The 16,925-nt window shown below is 48.5% G+C and overlaps 1 protein-coding gene across 1 annotated transcript in view; it reads right to left on the bottom strand.

Moving 5' to 3' along the window:
- Positions 1-644: 644 nt before the first annotated feature.
- FBH1 (F-box DNA helicase 1) overlaps positions 645-16,925 on the bottom strand; it is a 39,624-nt gene continuing 23,343 nt past the window's right edge. The window contains exons 18-20 of the mRNA XM_077758541.1: positions 15,754-15,860; positions 1,640-1,771; positions 645-1,144 (exon numbers count right to left, since the gene is read on the bottom strand). Coding sequence (XP_077614667.1) covers positions 974-1,144; positions 1,640-1,771; positions 15,754-15,860 — 410 coding nt within the window. The 3' untranslated portion in view covers positions 645-973. The remainder of the gene's footprint in view (positions 1,145-1,639; positions 1,772-15,753; positions 15,861-16,925) is intronic.

The following is a 16,925-nucleotide window of genomic DNA, read 5'->3' on the forward strand; positions in this document are numbered from 1 at the left end:
GGGAGGCCGTGCCAAGTGAAGCTACGAGGCCCGCTCCGGGACGCCGCTGGGTGGGCTCAGAGGCTGGGAGCGGCGAGCTCTCTGGGCCACGCCGCGCCAGCTCCCCCACCTGCCATCTGCATCCCTGAAGTGCTGTGTGGCAAAAACGTAACACCAGACCCATGTACATCTAGATGGTGTGAGTTCTGTCACCGGTTTCTGTCAGAACAGCGTTCTTACACATCCACCCGGCAGCCCCAGGCAGTGAACCAGCCACCGAGGACCCCCACCCCGTCCCCCATGGTGGCCAGCCCACGGCTGTCCTCTCTCAAGGTTTCCTGATCCTCAGCTCCACCTGTGGGAAAGACGAGCCTGGCTACCATCGCTTCGTACTTGTCTCTCTGTGCACTGTTGCCTCCCTGTTTACACCGTGAACCCCGTGCAATGACAAAGGCACACACCACATCTTACATATTATGTGAGTCCCCACGGCACAAAAATCTCTTTTTTGATCTGGCAGTTACCACCCTGGACGTTAAGTGTCCTACTCTGCTGGGTGTCCCATGGGAGCAGTGACGGGTGTGGAAAAGAGTAAGCAGGAAGAAGAGAAAGTCAGAGAAAGTTCAAAACCAACAGGGCTGAGGCCAAGGCGTCACACAGCGGTATGCCAGTGCTACAATGCCTGTTTAATTGAAATCTTGTAATAAAAGTTTAAATACATAAAATGTTTTTTTGTTTTTTTGTTTTTTTATCAAAAGAACACCCCCCACGCCCCCAGCCGGACGCGCCCAGAGGAGGGCGGTGGGAACCGGCTACGTACAAGGGATGGACAAATGGCAGGTCCAACACTCGTTGGCTTTGTGTTCCTCAAAAGATGCTCCATGAGCGCATTCAGAGTCTCAGGGAGGGAGAACCCCACCCCACACTGGCTTTCTTCAAGTGACGGAAGTCCACACAAGGCATTCTGTACCATGGAGAAAGCTCCTCGTGGCATTCAGAAGACGAGGAAGAGCAGGGCTTCGTGTCTGGGCAGCACTATGTTCTCGACGGTGCGTTCCATGGAGTGCACCTGCTCGGGGGAGGCCGTCAAGAAGGCCAGCGGCCCGATGCGCTGCTCCGCGCACGAGTGGCAGAGGTAGCCACCCTTGTTCTCCTTCCTGTTGCTCTGCAGAGAGAGGGGTAAGAACAGAGGTGAGGCGGACGATCGACAGACAGCTGTTTTGCACCGAGACTGTGCATTATCATCCTGAGGCTTCCAGACCCGTGCACACCTCTAAGGTGACACGTAGCATGACCATCTAGGCTAGACTCAACTCCATCGATTCCCGCAGAGCAGAAACCAGAATCGATCAAGGTAAGGGATGAAGAGCCATGGAGGGAAAGCTGAACCGGGCCCTGCAGTTAAACAGCTGTCCTCTGCGGGGCCACAACCCAAGCTCCCAGACTCGGCCACACAGCCTGACTCCCGAATATTCCGCCTCCGCCTCGGCGGTAGATCCGACACCGCCTGTGTCTTACAAAATTATAAAAAGTCCTGAACAAGGATCAAACAGATTTCTCTTCTATCTCGACCCAGGTCAGCACAGAGCTCACGTGTAATGAGATGCAAAGGATTGAGTCAGAGTCTACGGAAGGCTGAGCCTGCCGCGAGAGCACATACGTAGGTGATGGGGAGCTTCTTCATGGTGAGCACGGTGTCCATGGGGATGGCGTTGTTGCACTGCCCCACGCAGCAGCGAACCACCCCGGTCTTCAAGACGTCACTCGTCAGCTCTGCTCGCAAGAAGTACTCCTGGGAAAGGAAGAGTGAGACGGAGTAATGGCAATGCCTCTCCCGCACTCCCTGTGCAAACTCCAATAGCTCCGGAAATGGAAAGGCTCTGGAGAGCCGGCAGAGTCCTCACGTGAGAACGACACCACCCGCCCCGATCTCCCTCGCTTCTCCTGCCTTCCTCCCTGCCTGCAAGGCTGTCGCCAAGACAGAGCACTGAAAGCGGTTCAGCTGGATTCTTGTTAAAATGGTCAAGTAAAAAAAAAGAAGTGTAATGGGCAAACATGTAATACTATCGGCTATAATGACACTGCAGGCCTGTTTCTGGATTTTACATCCTGCTGACCTGTCCCAGAATCGTTAAAAATTATCTGTATGTTCGCTTTTCAACATAGCGAAACACGTTGCTATGGTACATGGTAAGCGGAAACAGAGGACTTTAAAAGATGTGCCCGCATCGACCTTCCATCTTCCCAAGCTTTTGGCTCTGCTAGTGAGCAAATATGTGAGCTCTGTGAGCCTCAGTTTCTTCTGCTATAAAATGCAGGGAACACAGCACCCGCATCCCTCGGCTGTCACGAAGAAGAAATCCTAATATATGCGAAGCATTCTGGGCCTGGCACACTGCCAGCACCCAAATCAAGTGGGAACCACCTCCTACACAAAATGCCCCAAGAACAGGGATGGATGTCTGGTCTGCTGTGTCTCTGGAGACGGCTGTGGCATAGGTGCGGGACCACAAGCGTCTGCCGCCCAAGTAATTAGGATTCCATGTTTTCCAGATGACAACGGGCTCATCTAATTTTTGCAAAATCTATATCCAGTGGTTTGATTTATTTGGTTTTCTCTCTTGCAGGATCCGTCTGCCTGCTACAGAAGAGAACAGAAGATACACAAACACCCATGTTCCCACCAATGACTGAGGGACAACGAAACCGTCAAATGCTGTCAAAATAAAACAACAGACTGTGCTGAAGTCCCCTTTGCCCGTCATCGCCAGGCCACTCCCCGGAGATAACCAGCATCGTGAATGTGCTGTGCATCCTTTTTGGTCCATTCTAAGACGGCTTTAAGTATATATGTATCCAAGAACATTACGTGCCATCTTAAAGGTATTTATTGACCCAAATGTTATACTCTGAGTTTGCTTCTCATCTAGTCCATTTGTTTTACATGCTACACAGGATTTAATCAAATCGTCCTTCCACATCTCATGTAGCCATTCCTTCTGTGTGGATACTCAGGTTGTTTTCAAATTATTGCCCACGATGCAGCAATGAATACACTTGTACGTGTTTTCCCACCCACGTGCACCACAGTTTCTTTCCACAAGCATTCTGCCCATGGTCCTCACCGAGAAGCCCACTTAGCATTACACGTCTGTACACAAAAGACTGAAATATTCGTTCCACAAAACTGTATTTAACTTCTGTGCGGTGTAGTCTTTCTCTTCTGGATTTTATTCCACCTTGCCTTTTTCTACAAGCTCATCATAACCCACAAAGCTAGTCTCCTAAATCATGAAAGGACCGCCAGCCGCACTCGGGAAAACACGGTTCCAGACAGCAGCTCTCACTTAGGCCTTGGGACCCCCTGACAGTACTGAACATTAAGGGCTCCACAGAAGGTTTGTTCATGTGAGTTACATCCCTTAATGTTCACGTTAGAATTTAGGCTAAGAAATTGTATGTTTATTCTTCTTAGCAATAGCAAACCTATCACATGTTAATATGTTTTTATGAAAAACCACCGTATTTTCAGGGAAAAAAAAAAGCTTAGAAGAGTAGCATCATTTTCCACGTTTGCAAATCCCTTTAACACCTGGCTTAGTGGAAGACAACTGCTTCTGCGTCCCATCCGTGGTGATGTCACGTCCTGCAGAAAACTCCACTGTGTGCTTGTGGAGCGCCGAGGGCAAAGGGTGGGGCCTTCCTAGCATCAGACAACAGTACAGAGTTTATGTCTGAACCGGTAGCCAGAGAGTTAATGGGACTGGCAAGCACAGCTGTGACTTTTTACCCAGGCCTTTTCATTTTCATTTGCCCTTGCGGTTCTCAGACTCTCTTCCTTCTGGCAGGCGGGTTTGAGGCTTGCCCCTCGAATATGTCCCTTCGTCACTGCTTGCTTAATGTCTCAGTCTTTGCCGCGCTGAGCAGACGAACTTGGGTTCGGCCTCAGATGTGGCGAGCCCACTGGGAGCTCTCTGCTGGTGGTTCGTCGGCCCCCAGCCAGTAGCAGAGTCCAGTGACAGGTCCGAGCAGCTGCCTGGGCTCTCTGCCCAACGGCCCGTCCCCGGGGCCCCATCCTGACTGGGCGCGGCCAACCTCGGATGCTGGCAAGAAACAGTTTTGGGGTTCGGTTTGGACAGACATCTCTTGGTGAGTACTTCCTATCAAGTGGTACATGAGCTCATTTCTTCCTCCCCTTCAGCGGTCTCTGAATAGGGAGGGGGGTTCTCTTAACCTCCTCTTCTTGCTTAAGAAAAGGTGGTGAGGAAGCGGTTGGGTTCAGTCGGTAGAGCTCTGATCTTCAAGAAGAACCAGAAACTAGGAAGCTATTTGTTCCGTTCATGAAGCCCAACTTCTGGGGAAGAACCAGTGCTCACAGTGCTACTCTGGGCTTCATTTCATTTGTGTGTTGCTAGAGCTCTGATACCTCTGAATAAAACCAACTATGTTCTACCTGGAAAATGAGACATGACTATCTGACTCCCCCACCCGCAGCCCTTTGGGCTGTATTCTCCAAAATTGGGCAATCATTTTTTGCAACATTGCCTGGCCACAATATTCATTACACTCTGGAGAAAAATGACCACTTGACAAATCCATAAATTATGTAATATCATCTTGCAATTAGGTTTGTAAAAGGGAGATATCTGGACGTTAGGCCTTTAAGACATTTGCATCTTGTTTGTCTATTTGTATGTGTCCACAAATGTTGTAAATGTGAGCTTTTTTCTCTACCTCTGGATGGTACTGATAAAGTTAATTTGTAAAAGAGCTCTGTTTAGTTTGCTTAAAGGCAAGCATTTGTTGGGGTGCCTGGGTGGCTCAGTCAGTTATGCGGCTGACTTCAGCTCAGGTCATGATCGCACAGTTCATGGGTTCGAGCCCCGTGTCAGGCTCTGTGCTGACAGCCAGCTCAGAGCCTGGAGCCTGCTTCGAACTCTCTCTCTCTCTCAGAAATAAATAAAACATTAAAAAAAAATTTAAAGGCAAGCATTCGTAAAAACTGGGCATTCTAAAACTCAGAAAGATAGAAACTAACCAAATGGTTTTTAAATTCCCATGATCTTGAAAAATATTTGGAATTAAGCTAATTTAAAGTTGCTGGTTTAATGGAAATGACACGGGAAACAATTCTGTAAAGCTGCAGAAGGTCTTTGAGAAGGGAATCTTTGGAAGGGAATTTTGTACATGGTCGGGACTAAGACTATGGAGAACTAGTATGTAAAAAGTCTAGGGATGCTCAGTCGGTTTAGCGTCTGACTCTTGGTTTCAGCTCAGGTCATGCTCTCATGGTTTGTGGGTTCGAGCCTTGCCCATTGGGCTCTGTGCTGACATTGCGGAGCCTGCTTGGGATTCGTTCTCTTCTCCCTCTCTGCCCCTCTCTGCTTGCACTCACTGTCTCTCAAAATAAATACATAAAATTAAAAACAAAAGAAGTCTACTAGGGAGTGATCAACACCTAGGGAAGAGAAAAGAGCCTAAGAGTGCAAGACCGGACAGAAGTTGAGCAGTGATCCAGTAACAGAAGCCTTAGCTGATCCTCCGAGGAGTTCCAAAAGTTGGATTACCCTTCAGAACATCCTAAACTTAAGGTCACTGGTTGTGACCACTGGGGTAGAGGGCGTGCCCTCGGCTGTCTTCGGTCAGGGCAATCCCTGCTGGCCGTGAGGGCTGAGGGCAGCCTTCCTACAGCTGAGAGCCCTTTGTTCCTGAAGACTTTGAACGAATGGGAAAACTGCATTCAGATAGATTCTTGTTTGAAACATTGCTGGTTCTGTTTGCTCTTCCAGCTTTAAGGCTGTGACTTGGGGAAATTTGGTAAAATATTCCTTTGTAAACAAATATGAACATTTATCATTTTCTCCCAACCTGATCCTTCCAGAGTTCAGAAACTCTCAGTGACTATTTTTTTTCTTAGTGACTATTCTTATTTTCACGGCAACGTATTTATTTACATAAGGTCGGTAAGAATCTGTTCTCCTTATGACAGAGCACAATTGGAAACACTGGTGGTATCGCTACGGCTGTGACTGGAATGTCATATTTGAGGGACACACGCATAGACTCAGATATGACCAGACTGCTTTGAGGAACTAAGGGTGACTTTATGGAGCCCCTGACACCCCTGGGAAAAACCAGCCTGATACCTGCTTACAGGGTTCCCGGCAGCCTTACCACAGGAGTAAAGAAGGTCACTTCCTGGCAGGTGTAGCAAACTCAAAATATTTTGGGGGCCTCAAAGAGAATTCACCAAATCTGTAGGTATTGCAGGCAAAGTCTGATGGCAAGTTTGGCTTGTCTTCTTAGCCTCAAAAGGTTGTTAAAAAGTTCAATCTGAAATTCCTTATGAGAAGTTCCAGGAAAGCAGATTTTAAAAAAGGCCAATCACTATTTTTGTTTATGCTTATGCAATTAGGACAAGTTTGTTAAAAGTGGGCCTATTTTACACGCAAATTAGTCTTACTCTGGCTATCTCTGAAAGTGAGACTGATTTCAGAGGAACTGTGGCAGTAACACACCTTGGCGGAGGTTAGAGCCTGGTTCTGAATTAACTGTCTGAGCGTTCGTTTGCCTATAAAACTGGACAAGGCCTTGCGGGCTGCCTGCCCTGCCTCGGAGCGGCCCTTAGAAGCAGGCCTTGGCTCAGCCCCTGTGGCGTGTTATTTAGAAGATTCTTTGTATACTTTTCATGACTTTGGAATTTCCAACAGGGCGCACATTAGGGAACCGGACACCATGGGACACATGTTCAGGACACAGATGTGCCCTTGTGCGGCCTCAATCCTGGAGGACCCCGAGGACCAGCCCCCACCTCGTCAGACAGGACCGTGGGCGGTGCTGGCCAGCCCTCCTCCAGTGAGACCACGGGGACTCGTCACTCTCTTACAGAATCCACGGGCTCTACGTACACCCTGTGAGCAAGGACAACCCGGAAGACGCCGGCCTGCAGCAGCCAGCCTGATGGACCCAACCAACCTCGAGGAGAGCTGGCCCGAAGCAACCCGGTCACAGGGCTCCCCTAAAGCCCAGATGAAGTAAGACCAAATACAGTCCAAGAACTAATAACCAAGGAATAAAACTCTTGCTAATGCAGGACATTGGGTTTCAACATGGAACTAAATATTCCTCAATGAGAGCAGAAGGTTTCCATTCCTCTAACTCGGATCTTCGCTCCATTTTGGCACAAGTGACTAGACGGGTCAGGTTCCCAATTCCCTCAAGAGTGAAGAATGATCAAAAGACAGTGGGGACTGAAACCCGGAACCGGAAGCGAAGGCTTAGTGGGGCCACTAAGTCAGCAGTGACCTCTGCTCATTTGCCTTTCAATTCTGGGACTCCCTTCCCTCTCCCCTCCTCCCAGCAGGTGGCCTGAGGCTTGCCCTCCCACCTCCCCCTGTGGCTGCCTCTGGAAGAAACCCCCTCCTTGCCGCACCCACCCGGCAGACGGACCAAACCCAGGTCTGTGTCCGGCATCTACTGGGAGGAGGCCGGAGTCCCCCAGCACCGGAGCTCTCGTGACACTGCTGAGCAGCAGGGGACACCGTGAGCGCCCATCTCCCATCATTCTAGCCGACACCTGACAAGGTCAATCGTTTTCTCCTTCACCGGTCTGATTATTTTAGTTTGCATTTCCGGGACTATGACAGAGTTGTTTTTTTGTTTCTTTTTTGAATCTGTTCACTGGCCATTGGGGTCCCTTTTCTGTGAACTTCTCGTTTACATCTCGTGCCTTCACAACCACTCGGCTGCTGGTTTCTGACTGACCTGTGGTTGTTTATGGCCTCTGTCAGCCCTACTTCCTGCAGCAACGCAAGCTCCGGGAGGCCAGAGATCCATGTCGTTCGCTGCCAGGCTCGCAGACCAGCGCCTGGCACACAGGAGGGCCCACTCGGCGTCTGCCTCCACCCCGCAGCAGGTCTTTCCATTAGATGTGAAGCGGCGGCCCTCACAGCAGAGGGAACAGGCCCGGGACCACGCCACCTAGTCTCACAGCCCCTCCACTCACTACCTGTGCGTCTCGGGGCAAACTACTTAACCACTCTGTGCCTCCGCTTCTGTATCTGTAAAATGGCAGAATGGGCATCTCAAAGGATGTTTTTTAAAGGTTAATGTTGGCTGTTATTTTATCACACTCAAGTTTTTACATTTTGATGTAATCGTAAAGAGCTTTTTTATGATTTCCTATTTCCATGTCAAGCTTATTAAGAAAACCTTCCTCACCTAAGGTATTTTTCTAACATTTCTAACATTTTTTTCTTACACTTAGGTCTTTGATCCAATTGGAATTTATTAATAGGGCATAATGAATTTCACTCTTTCCATATGGAACTGCCCCAATGCTGACGAGAACATTCCTTCACTATCTGTAATCCCTATCTATTTTTAGGTTTTTTTTAAAATGTTTGTTTATTTTTGAGAGAGAGAGAGAGAGAGACAAAGAACGAGCAGGGGAGGGGCAGAGAGAGAGACACAGAATCCAAAGCAGACTCCAGGCTCTGAGCTGTCAGCACAGAGCCTGACACAGGGCTCAAACTCACAGAACACGAGATCATGACCTGAACCAAAGTCAGACACTTAACCAACTGAGCCACCCAGGTGCCCCCCTAGCAATTTTTAAGTTTACTTATTTTTGAGAGAGACAGAGAGAGAGAACGAACCCAAGCAGGCTCTGTGCTATCTCCACAGAGCCAGACATGGGGTTCAAACCCATGAACTGTGAGATCATGACCTGATAGGAAAATCACAAGTTGCACATTCAACCAACCGAGTCCCCCAGGTGCCCCTGTAATCCCTAGCTATTATGTATGACGGTCCCACATATCCACCTGACTTTCTGGAACTCCCATTGATCTATCTCCTCTGGCACCAACACCAGACTGTTCAATCTTTACACTTAGAATATCCATCCAGAAGTCCCCACACCAAGCTCTTCCTTAAGTTGACTATTTTGGGGCTATCCCTCTACCATACGAATTTTAGAATCAGTTTATCAAATTCTAACAGGATTAAATCCTATGGGGCACTGAGCATACTCTTTAGGGAGAAATTTCATTTTCAATCCATAAATAGGATCTTTTTTTTTAAATATAATTTATTGCCAAGTTATCTAACACACCAGCGTATACAATGTGCTCTTGAATTTGGGAGTAGATTCCTGTGACTCATCACTTCCATACAACAGGGCTCATCTCAACAAGTGTCCTCCTCAAAACAAACAAACAAACAAAAAACCATAAATAGGATCTTTAAGATGCAGAAGGATCCCACCGGGCAAACGAGTCATTTCAAAGTCTAACAATTTCTAAAAGCTAAAAAAACAAAACAAACTTTATAATCCCAAAGAAGATAAAGCAATCTTTCTATGTGGATGATTAGCTTGAAAACCGTCATTGGTGCGCTGAGAGGCGTGGTGTTACGGTGGGGACTGCGCACCTGGCCAGAACGGGGATTATACGGCACACGTGCACGTGGCCGACTCTTCAACTCCCCAGATCTCGCTGGTGCATCTGAAACTGCCTAACAGCTCCCCTCCTCGACCATAAATCCCACGAGACCATGGAGCGCATTACTTATTTTGTTCCCCCTTGGCTCACTCCAGTGCTTGGCACACCACAGGGGCTCCGTACATCTAGTCTGTTGTCGAAGTGAAGGAGTGAATCAAACCACCTCTGGGGCGCCTGGCTGGCTCAGTGGGCAGAGCATCCAACTCTTGATCTCAGGGTCCCGTGTCCAAGCCCCACATTGGGCATAGAGCCTACTTTAAAAAAAAAAAAAAAGCCATCTCTACTCTTTAGTGACATCTTGGGTCTCCAGTGCTTCCAAAGGTATGAAGACCAGGGGCTGCGGGAAACACCACCACCTGAGGAGCTGCCAGGGGCTTACACCAAACCACCGATCTGTGCCGAGGGCCGAGGGCAGGACTACGGTCAGCTGTTGCGAACTATCCCAAGGAGGAGAAACAGAATCCAACCCCAAGGCTTCATCTGAACCCCTGGCCTTCAGGAACCCAAAGGCACGTGTCCCCACTGCCTACACATCCTTTCCTTCAATGACTCCAGGCTGTTTGGGTTTTAGATGCACTGGCCCCTCACTAGCAGGCAGGCCCTTGGCCCACAAAGCACCGTGCACGCAATCCTCACCATAGACTTCCCGAGGGCAGTACTGTCCCCGTCCCCGCCGCACAGAGGAGGCACAGGAGTTGAGAACCTAGGTGACTTATGCACAAGATCAGAGAGCCAGACCACTGCACATGTGGGGCCCAGGGCCGCTGGTCTTCTAGCAGCAATCAGAGGTCCCTCCTAGGAGGCGGCGATACAGAGCTACGTGACAAGGACATGACGACAGCAACACTTCTGTTGTGTAAAAACTGTGCCAGGCACTGCTGAGTGAGCGAGCGCCTCCCTGCCCCAACCACCGTGCCCTTCCTCCAACGCCGGTTCTCCCCTCGACGCCTCCCTCTTGGGGCTCCCTGTCTCTGAGGACCCCTGTGCCCTCCCAATCCACCAATACAGCCCCCATCAGGCCACGGGACACTCCTCTAACCCCTCCTCCGAGGCGCCATGATCGCCTGGGGGCCAGGTTTACAGATTAGGAAACAGAAGCAGAGTGCCCGGCCAGGAGACCAGGGCCGGGAGACCGGGACATGGACTGAGGCACTGTGCTCCGGGGCCTGTGGAATGGGGCCAGGCCTCCCAGCAGGATGGACGTGCCACTTCCATCCGGAGACAAGCACTGAGCACCAACTCCGCCACGCACTGCTCTGAACACATGTTTGTGCGGCCTGGATTAACAATCTTGGGTCTGGGGGGCGGGGGGAGGAGCAGAGAAGAGGTCTCCGAGCAACTAGCCTAACTGTATGGCCCCTCGTTCGCTAATGCGATGACTCCCTTCACTTCCTCAAAAATTAGAGAAACAAAGGAACCAAAAAGGCTGCTGGTGATTAGCTAGATTTTCTGGGAGAGGAAAAAGAGGTGAGAGAGAGAGACCAAAATGGCCTCTCACCCTAGGTAGCAGGAGATGACGGCTCACCTTTGTTCGAAAGCCTCCACGCACAGGACCCTCCCATTCCTGTGCTCTCGTGTCCTGCAAATTATGACCCCGCTTCCCCACAGCCTTCCTCTCTGAGCACAGGGTATGTCGCCACTTCCAAAGAGGATGTTCCCAAACAGATTCATAAGTTGTGATAAAAAAGGAGAAGTGTTCCCTCTCACGCATGGGCTTTCGGACTCAAACATCTGTTCACACAGAGGGGCGTACTTCCGGGGCCTCCTCAGAGCGTTTCTGTGAGCAAGAGACGTTTTCCAACCTGGTCTCAGTAAGGTGGAAGTGTTTCTCTAGGCTCCGAGTCCTTTTCCTCAAGGGGAAATACTCATGTTCTCCATAAAATATATGCAATAACCAACGGATAAGCTTCCAATTCGCTTTAAAAAGCCTTCTGACTCTTGCTCGTAACTGGTGGACTCTAAGGTCTACAATCACTGTGAAGAATTTGGCAGGATCTACACAAATCCCACACCCATTTATCCTTTACATAGAAACAGATTCTAGAATGTGTTCCCCAAGATGCACTGGCAAAACGGAAAATGACTTGTGCCTACGATTATGCCTTGTGGTATTATTATTCAAAGCAAAAGACCAGAAGGAACTCAGTAGCCATCAGTCAGGGACTGCATCAGTCATGATGCACTGACCCAGGGGCTACTACTCAGCTTCTCAAGGGATGGGCGAGAGCTTCATGATCTAATTATAATAAGCGATCTCCATGCACATTTCTCAATGACAAAGTGAAGTTCAGGATATTAGATACAGGATACTACCTTTCAAGAAAAAGGAGAATAGAAAAATGTATGCTTTTGCTGACGTTTGCAAAGGATAAATCAAAAACTAGTTTTAAAAAATAGCTATGGGGGTGCCTGAGTGGCTTGGCTGGTTGAGGGTCTGGCTTTTGATTTTGGCTCAGGTCAAAATCAAGTTTTCGGTTTGATCTCACTGTTTCGTGGGTTCAAGCTCTGCGCTAGGCTCTACACTGACTGTGTGGAGACTGCCTGGGATTCTCTCTCTCCCTCTCTTTCTCTGCCCTTCCCCTGCTCGTGCTCTGTCTCTCAGAATAAACTTTAAAACAAATTTCTAAAATAATAGTAATAAAAAATAGCTATAATGATGGAGGGAGAGAGTCTGATGGGGACAAAAACAGAATGAGACTTTTACACTTGTTGCAAAGTTTTACTCTGAAAACAAATGTTTCGAATATTCAAAAAGACCATGAAATCAACCAGAAGTAAAACGATCCTTACAGAGACAGTAAGCAAACAGATGTATCTAACTGTAATTCAACTGCTGGATCTCAGCAGAGGAAAACGGACTTCCTTTAAGCGCCCTCAGACATGGTAAGAGCACATCTTTAGTGGGATTTGGAGAAAGGGAGCTCTTAGCACATCTTAAATTCCACTCAGTATTCTATTAATAGTAATACTACTATTATTTTATATAGCTTTTACACACGGTAGAATCGTATAAATAATCAATATGGTTACGAACCAAAATCCATACAAGCACACAAGAAGGCAAGCCTAGTGTGTGGAACATTCTGCAGGACAAGTGGCTCAGAGACAGGCGCTTTAGAAGGAAGGAGGGGCCTTAGACTGCTCTCAATTGTGAAGCTTTCCTATTTTTTTTTAATGTTTATTTTTATTTTTGAGACAGAGAGAGACAGAGCTTGAGGTAAGGAGGGGCAGAGAGAGAAGGAGACACAGAATCTGAAGCAGCTCCAGGCTCTGAGCTGTCAGCACAGAGCCCGACGCGGGGCTTGAACCCACAAATCATGAGATCATGACCTGAGCCAAAGTCGGATGCTCCACCAAATGAGCCACCCAGGTGCCCCTGAATTGGGAAACTTAAGAGACTTCACAACCAAAGGTTAATTTGGACCCTGATTTGAACAAACCAACTCAGAAAAGGCATTTTTGAGACAATCGCAAAAGTATGATTATGGATTGGGTGGCAGAGGCCAACGGAATTGTAAAAATTTTATAAGCTATGGTAATAGCACTATAATTATGAAAAAAATCCATTTTTTAGAGGTGCCTACTCCAAATATATATATATATGTATGACTTGTATGTAGTCATTCAATTTATTATTTTCTTGATTTTTGAAGATCTCAGAATTTTCCTAAGTTAAAAAAAATCCTATTTAATACATGCTGTGAAATATTAATGCTCTAGAATACTTCCACTAAAAATCACCAACATGACAATTTGATTTTGTTATAAATCCAACCACTGGTGTCGCTAGTTCTAGGAGAAAACCACACTACAAGTTCTAAAAAAAAAACTTATGACCAACATTTACATAAAAACTCATGATAGGTAGAGATTATTTCCATATAAAAAGTATTAAGTTGACGCCTGAGTAACTCTGAAATGCATGGGTCTACTTACACATGGATTTTTTATAGTATTGTGTTGTAAATGTAACTTTCTCTTCCTTATAATTTTCATTTAACTTACTTTATCATAATAATATCACAGGTAGGGGCGCCCGGGTGGCTCAGTCGGTTGAATGCCTTTGGCTCAGGTCATGATCTCACAGTTGGTGAGTTTGAGCCCCGTATCAGGCTCACTGCTGTCAGCACAGAGCCTGGAGGCTGCTTCAGATCCTCTGTACCAACCCCCCCTGCAACTCCCCCGCTTGCACGTGCTCTCTCAAAAATGAACATTAAAAAAAAAAAAAGTACTGGGGCGCCTGGGTGGCTTAGTCGGTTAAGTGTCCAACTTTCGCTTAGGTCATGATCTCACGGTTCGTGGGTTCGAGCCCCGCGTCGGGCTCTGTGCTGACTGCCAGCCCAGAGTCTGTGACTCCCTCTCTCTCTGACCCTCCCTGCTCACGCTGTCTCTCTCTCCTAGAAATAAATAAAACATTAAAAAAATTAAAAAAAAAAACAACAACACCAGTATAATCCGTCTAACATACAAAATATGTGTTAATCAACTGTTTATGTTACCGTAAAGCTTCTGGTCAACAGCTGGCTATTAAGTTTTTGGGGGGTCTGGGGTGCTTGGGTGGCTCAGTCAGGTAAGCATCTGACTTCAGCTCAGGTTATGATCTCACAGTTGAGCTCAGAGCCTAGAGCTGCTTCAGATTCTATGTCTCGCTCTCTCTCTGCTCCTTCCCCATTCGCACGTGCTCTCTCGCTCTCAAAAATAAACAAACATTAAAAAAAAGTTTTGGGGGAGTCAAAAGCTATACATAGTTTTTCAACGGTGTGGGGCACGGGAGGGGTGGGTGTTGTTCAGTGCCCCTAACCCCGGTCTTGTTCAGGGTCAACTGTATTTCTACTTCCTCCCACCGGTACTGGTTTAGAGATAAGAGAAACCACACTTACCTATAAACCAGGGGGCCAAATCCAGCCCAGTGCCTGTGTAAATAAAGTTTTATTGGGACACACAGCCACACCACTCACTAATGAACTGCCTGTGGCTGCCCTCGTCCTCTGACAACAGAGTTGAGCAGGCGCAAAGCCTGAACTAGTCACTGTCTGGCCCTTCACAGAAAAAGCGTTAAAGGTCTGCTCTAAGTCACCTCTGGAAACCGCTGGGTGGCCCAGAGCCAATCAGGATGCAACCAAGAAAAGGGCTCTTGCTCTGAGCTCCAGACACGTGAGCTGTCACACTCGGTGAGGCTCAGGTGAGGCAAAGCTGCGTGGGGAACGTGCAGCTGACTGCAAGTTCCAGACACGTTCTTATGGCCAAATGGGCCTGCAAGGGGCTCAGAGGAAAAATGACAAGGAGACTTGAAAGACAAAAGTGCTATGAAAACACAAAGGAATCCGTCTTCTGCTGCTGTGATGGGTCAGAGTGTGGACCTGCAAAGCGTCTCCCCGGAAGGCTCTCAGACCATCTTCTTCAAATATGTGGGGAGAAATCCTATGTGCTGCCATGTTTACCATCTGTCTCTTCACTTGGAGCGCGGGCTCTGGGAGGGCAGGAGCCCCCTCACCCACCATCCCACCCCCGGAACGGGCGTTTCTGAGCATCACGGTTCTGTGGTACCACCACCTAACAACGCGAGGACTCGGACTGCCACTTACTAAAACTGACTAGCGCTCCACACCGCCGCCCGCCCCGAGGTTCAAAGCCATAGGTGGCAATGCTTAGATTCTACAGCTCCAGATATCCTCACCCCCCTGAGAGAGCACGAAATAAGGCACTCGCTCTGCTCTGTAGAATCCCTTCTGCTCGGGAGAGCGCCAAGGATGGAAGAGTATCGATAGGCTGAAACCTGAAGCTTAAGTGTAAAAGTTAAGTATCTTTGGCTCAGGGAAAGACGCATGACTACCCAGAGTAGTGACCCTGAGCTCGAGTTTCTGTGCAGTTTCCAACAGGACTGAAAAGACGATGAAAATGCTCTGACCTGTGAAAGGCAGCAAAGAGCCAGAATCGAGAGGGTGGGAGGCAGGCAGGTCTGTAAGTGTGAGACACTTTGTGGCATCTCAGCCCCAGGAGGCCGGGTGCCTGAATACCCACGCTCCCCTGCGGAGGACACACTCCTTCCGAGCCGGTGCAAAAGGGACTGGGGAAGGGGTGGGAGGCAGTGCAGACACTCTTGCTGGTGTTTTCCCAAGAGCCACGAGCCCCCGGGCACTGGCGCAAGAGCAGCCCTTCTCTTCCCACTCAGGAGCCCGAACCCAAGGCCCTCGCAGACCACAGACTGACCCCTTGTTCATGCGCACAAACTGAATGTCGCTCAGTTAACTCGGCTACCGGTTCCTCTTACCCCAGCTAAAGTCAGGATGTTCTCCAAGGACTTGGTCATGATGAGACGCTTCTTGGCACGAGTTACTGCGACATAGAGTAGGTTCCACTCGTCCTCGGAAAATGACTCTAAAGCAAGTAAAAGGAAGAAATGGATCAAGTCAAGAGCCTGCTTACAAAACCGTGTGTCCCTGTCTAAATGTTTATGGCCCCTCCGTGCCTCCCCCACCGAGAAAAACCACTCAAGATGGGCTGGCCGTATGTACAAAATTTTCCTACAAACACCACCTCCATAAAACAAACAACCACCTAACAGACTTGTGGCACAAAAGGTCGAGTTTTCATCTGTGCGGCTGCTGGTCTGTCCCGGGATCCTGCTCACGAGTCACTCAGCAGCCGTGCTGTGCCCGGTGCATGTTTTTATCCGCTCTCCCGCTCCCCTTCATGACAGCCGTGTGGCACTGACAGGGGAAACTGAGGCTCACAGAGGTCAAGTCACTTTGACACACAGGCCGAGGCTAAGCAAGGGCCTAGGAGCTGAAGCCAATGCTACGTGTCCCCAAAGCCCACGTCTCCTTCCTTTTCCCAACACCGTCCCTCTCCCTGACTCCATCCACGCTGGAAATGCCTTGGGCTGGCACCTGACAAGCTGGGAAGAATCACACGTTATGAGGCTTTCCTGCCTCCCTGAAGCTGCCCCCGTCGCATTCACAACAGCCAGCACGATGCTGGGAGCTCGGTACCAAGTGGCTGAGGTGTGAGTATGCACTAGGCAGTTACGCTGTGCACTTTAGGTGGATAGATTGTATGATATGTGAATTACAACTCAATAAAGCTGTTGTAGAACAAAAACCAAAACTACACGTACACGTGCAATGACCAGCAAGGAAAAAGAAAGCAGCAGCATGTTAAATAAACTCTTCTTCCCCAGTATCGAGCCACTCTGGTCTCTGGGCCCTTCCTTGCCGCCCTCTGCTCTAATCTATCTTCAACACCTAATGGATGTATTCGTGGGAGATCAGGAGGTTCTAGTATTTCTATTTTCACCCCACCAATACACCCTATGCCCTAGGTTCAAGGTCTACAGTTAACAGAGCATTTGTTTGGCAGAAAAACTTCACATGGTTTAATTCTATGACTCAAAACCAAAATAACCGCACTGATGCTTAGAGTGTAACAAGTAGCCTTGAGTAT

The sequence above is a fragment of the Crocuta crocuta genome, unplaced genomic scaffold (assembly GCF_008692635.1).
Source record: "Crocuta crocuta isolate KB4526 unplaced genomic scaffold, BGI_CrCroc_1.0 scaffold32, whole genome shotgun sequence".
Lineage (NCBI taxonomy): Eukaryota > Metazoa > Chordata > Mammalia > Carnivora > Hyaenidae > Crocuta > Crocuta crocuta.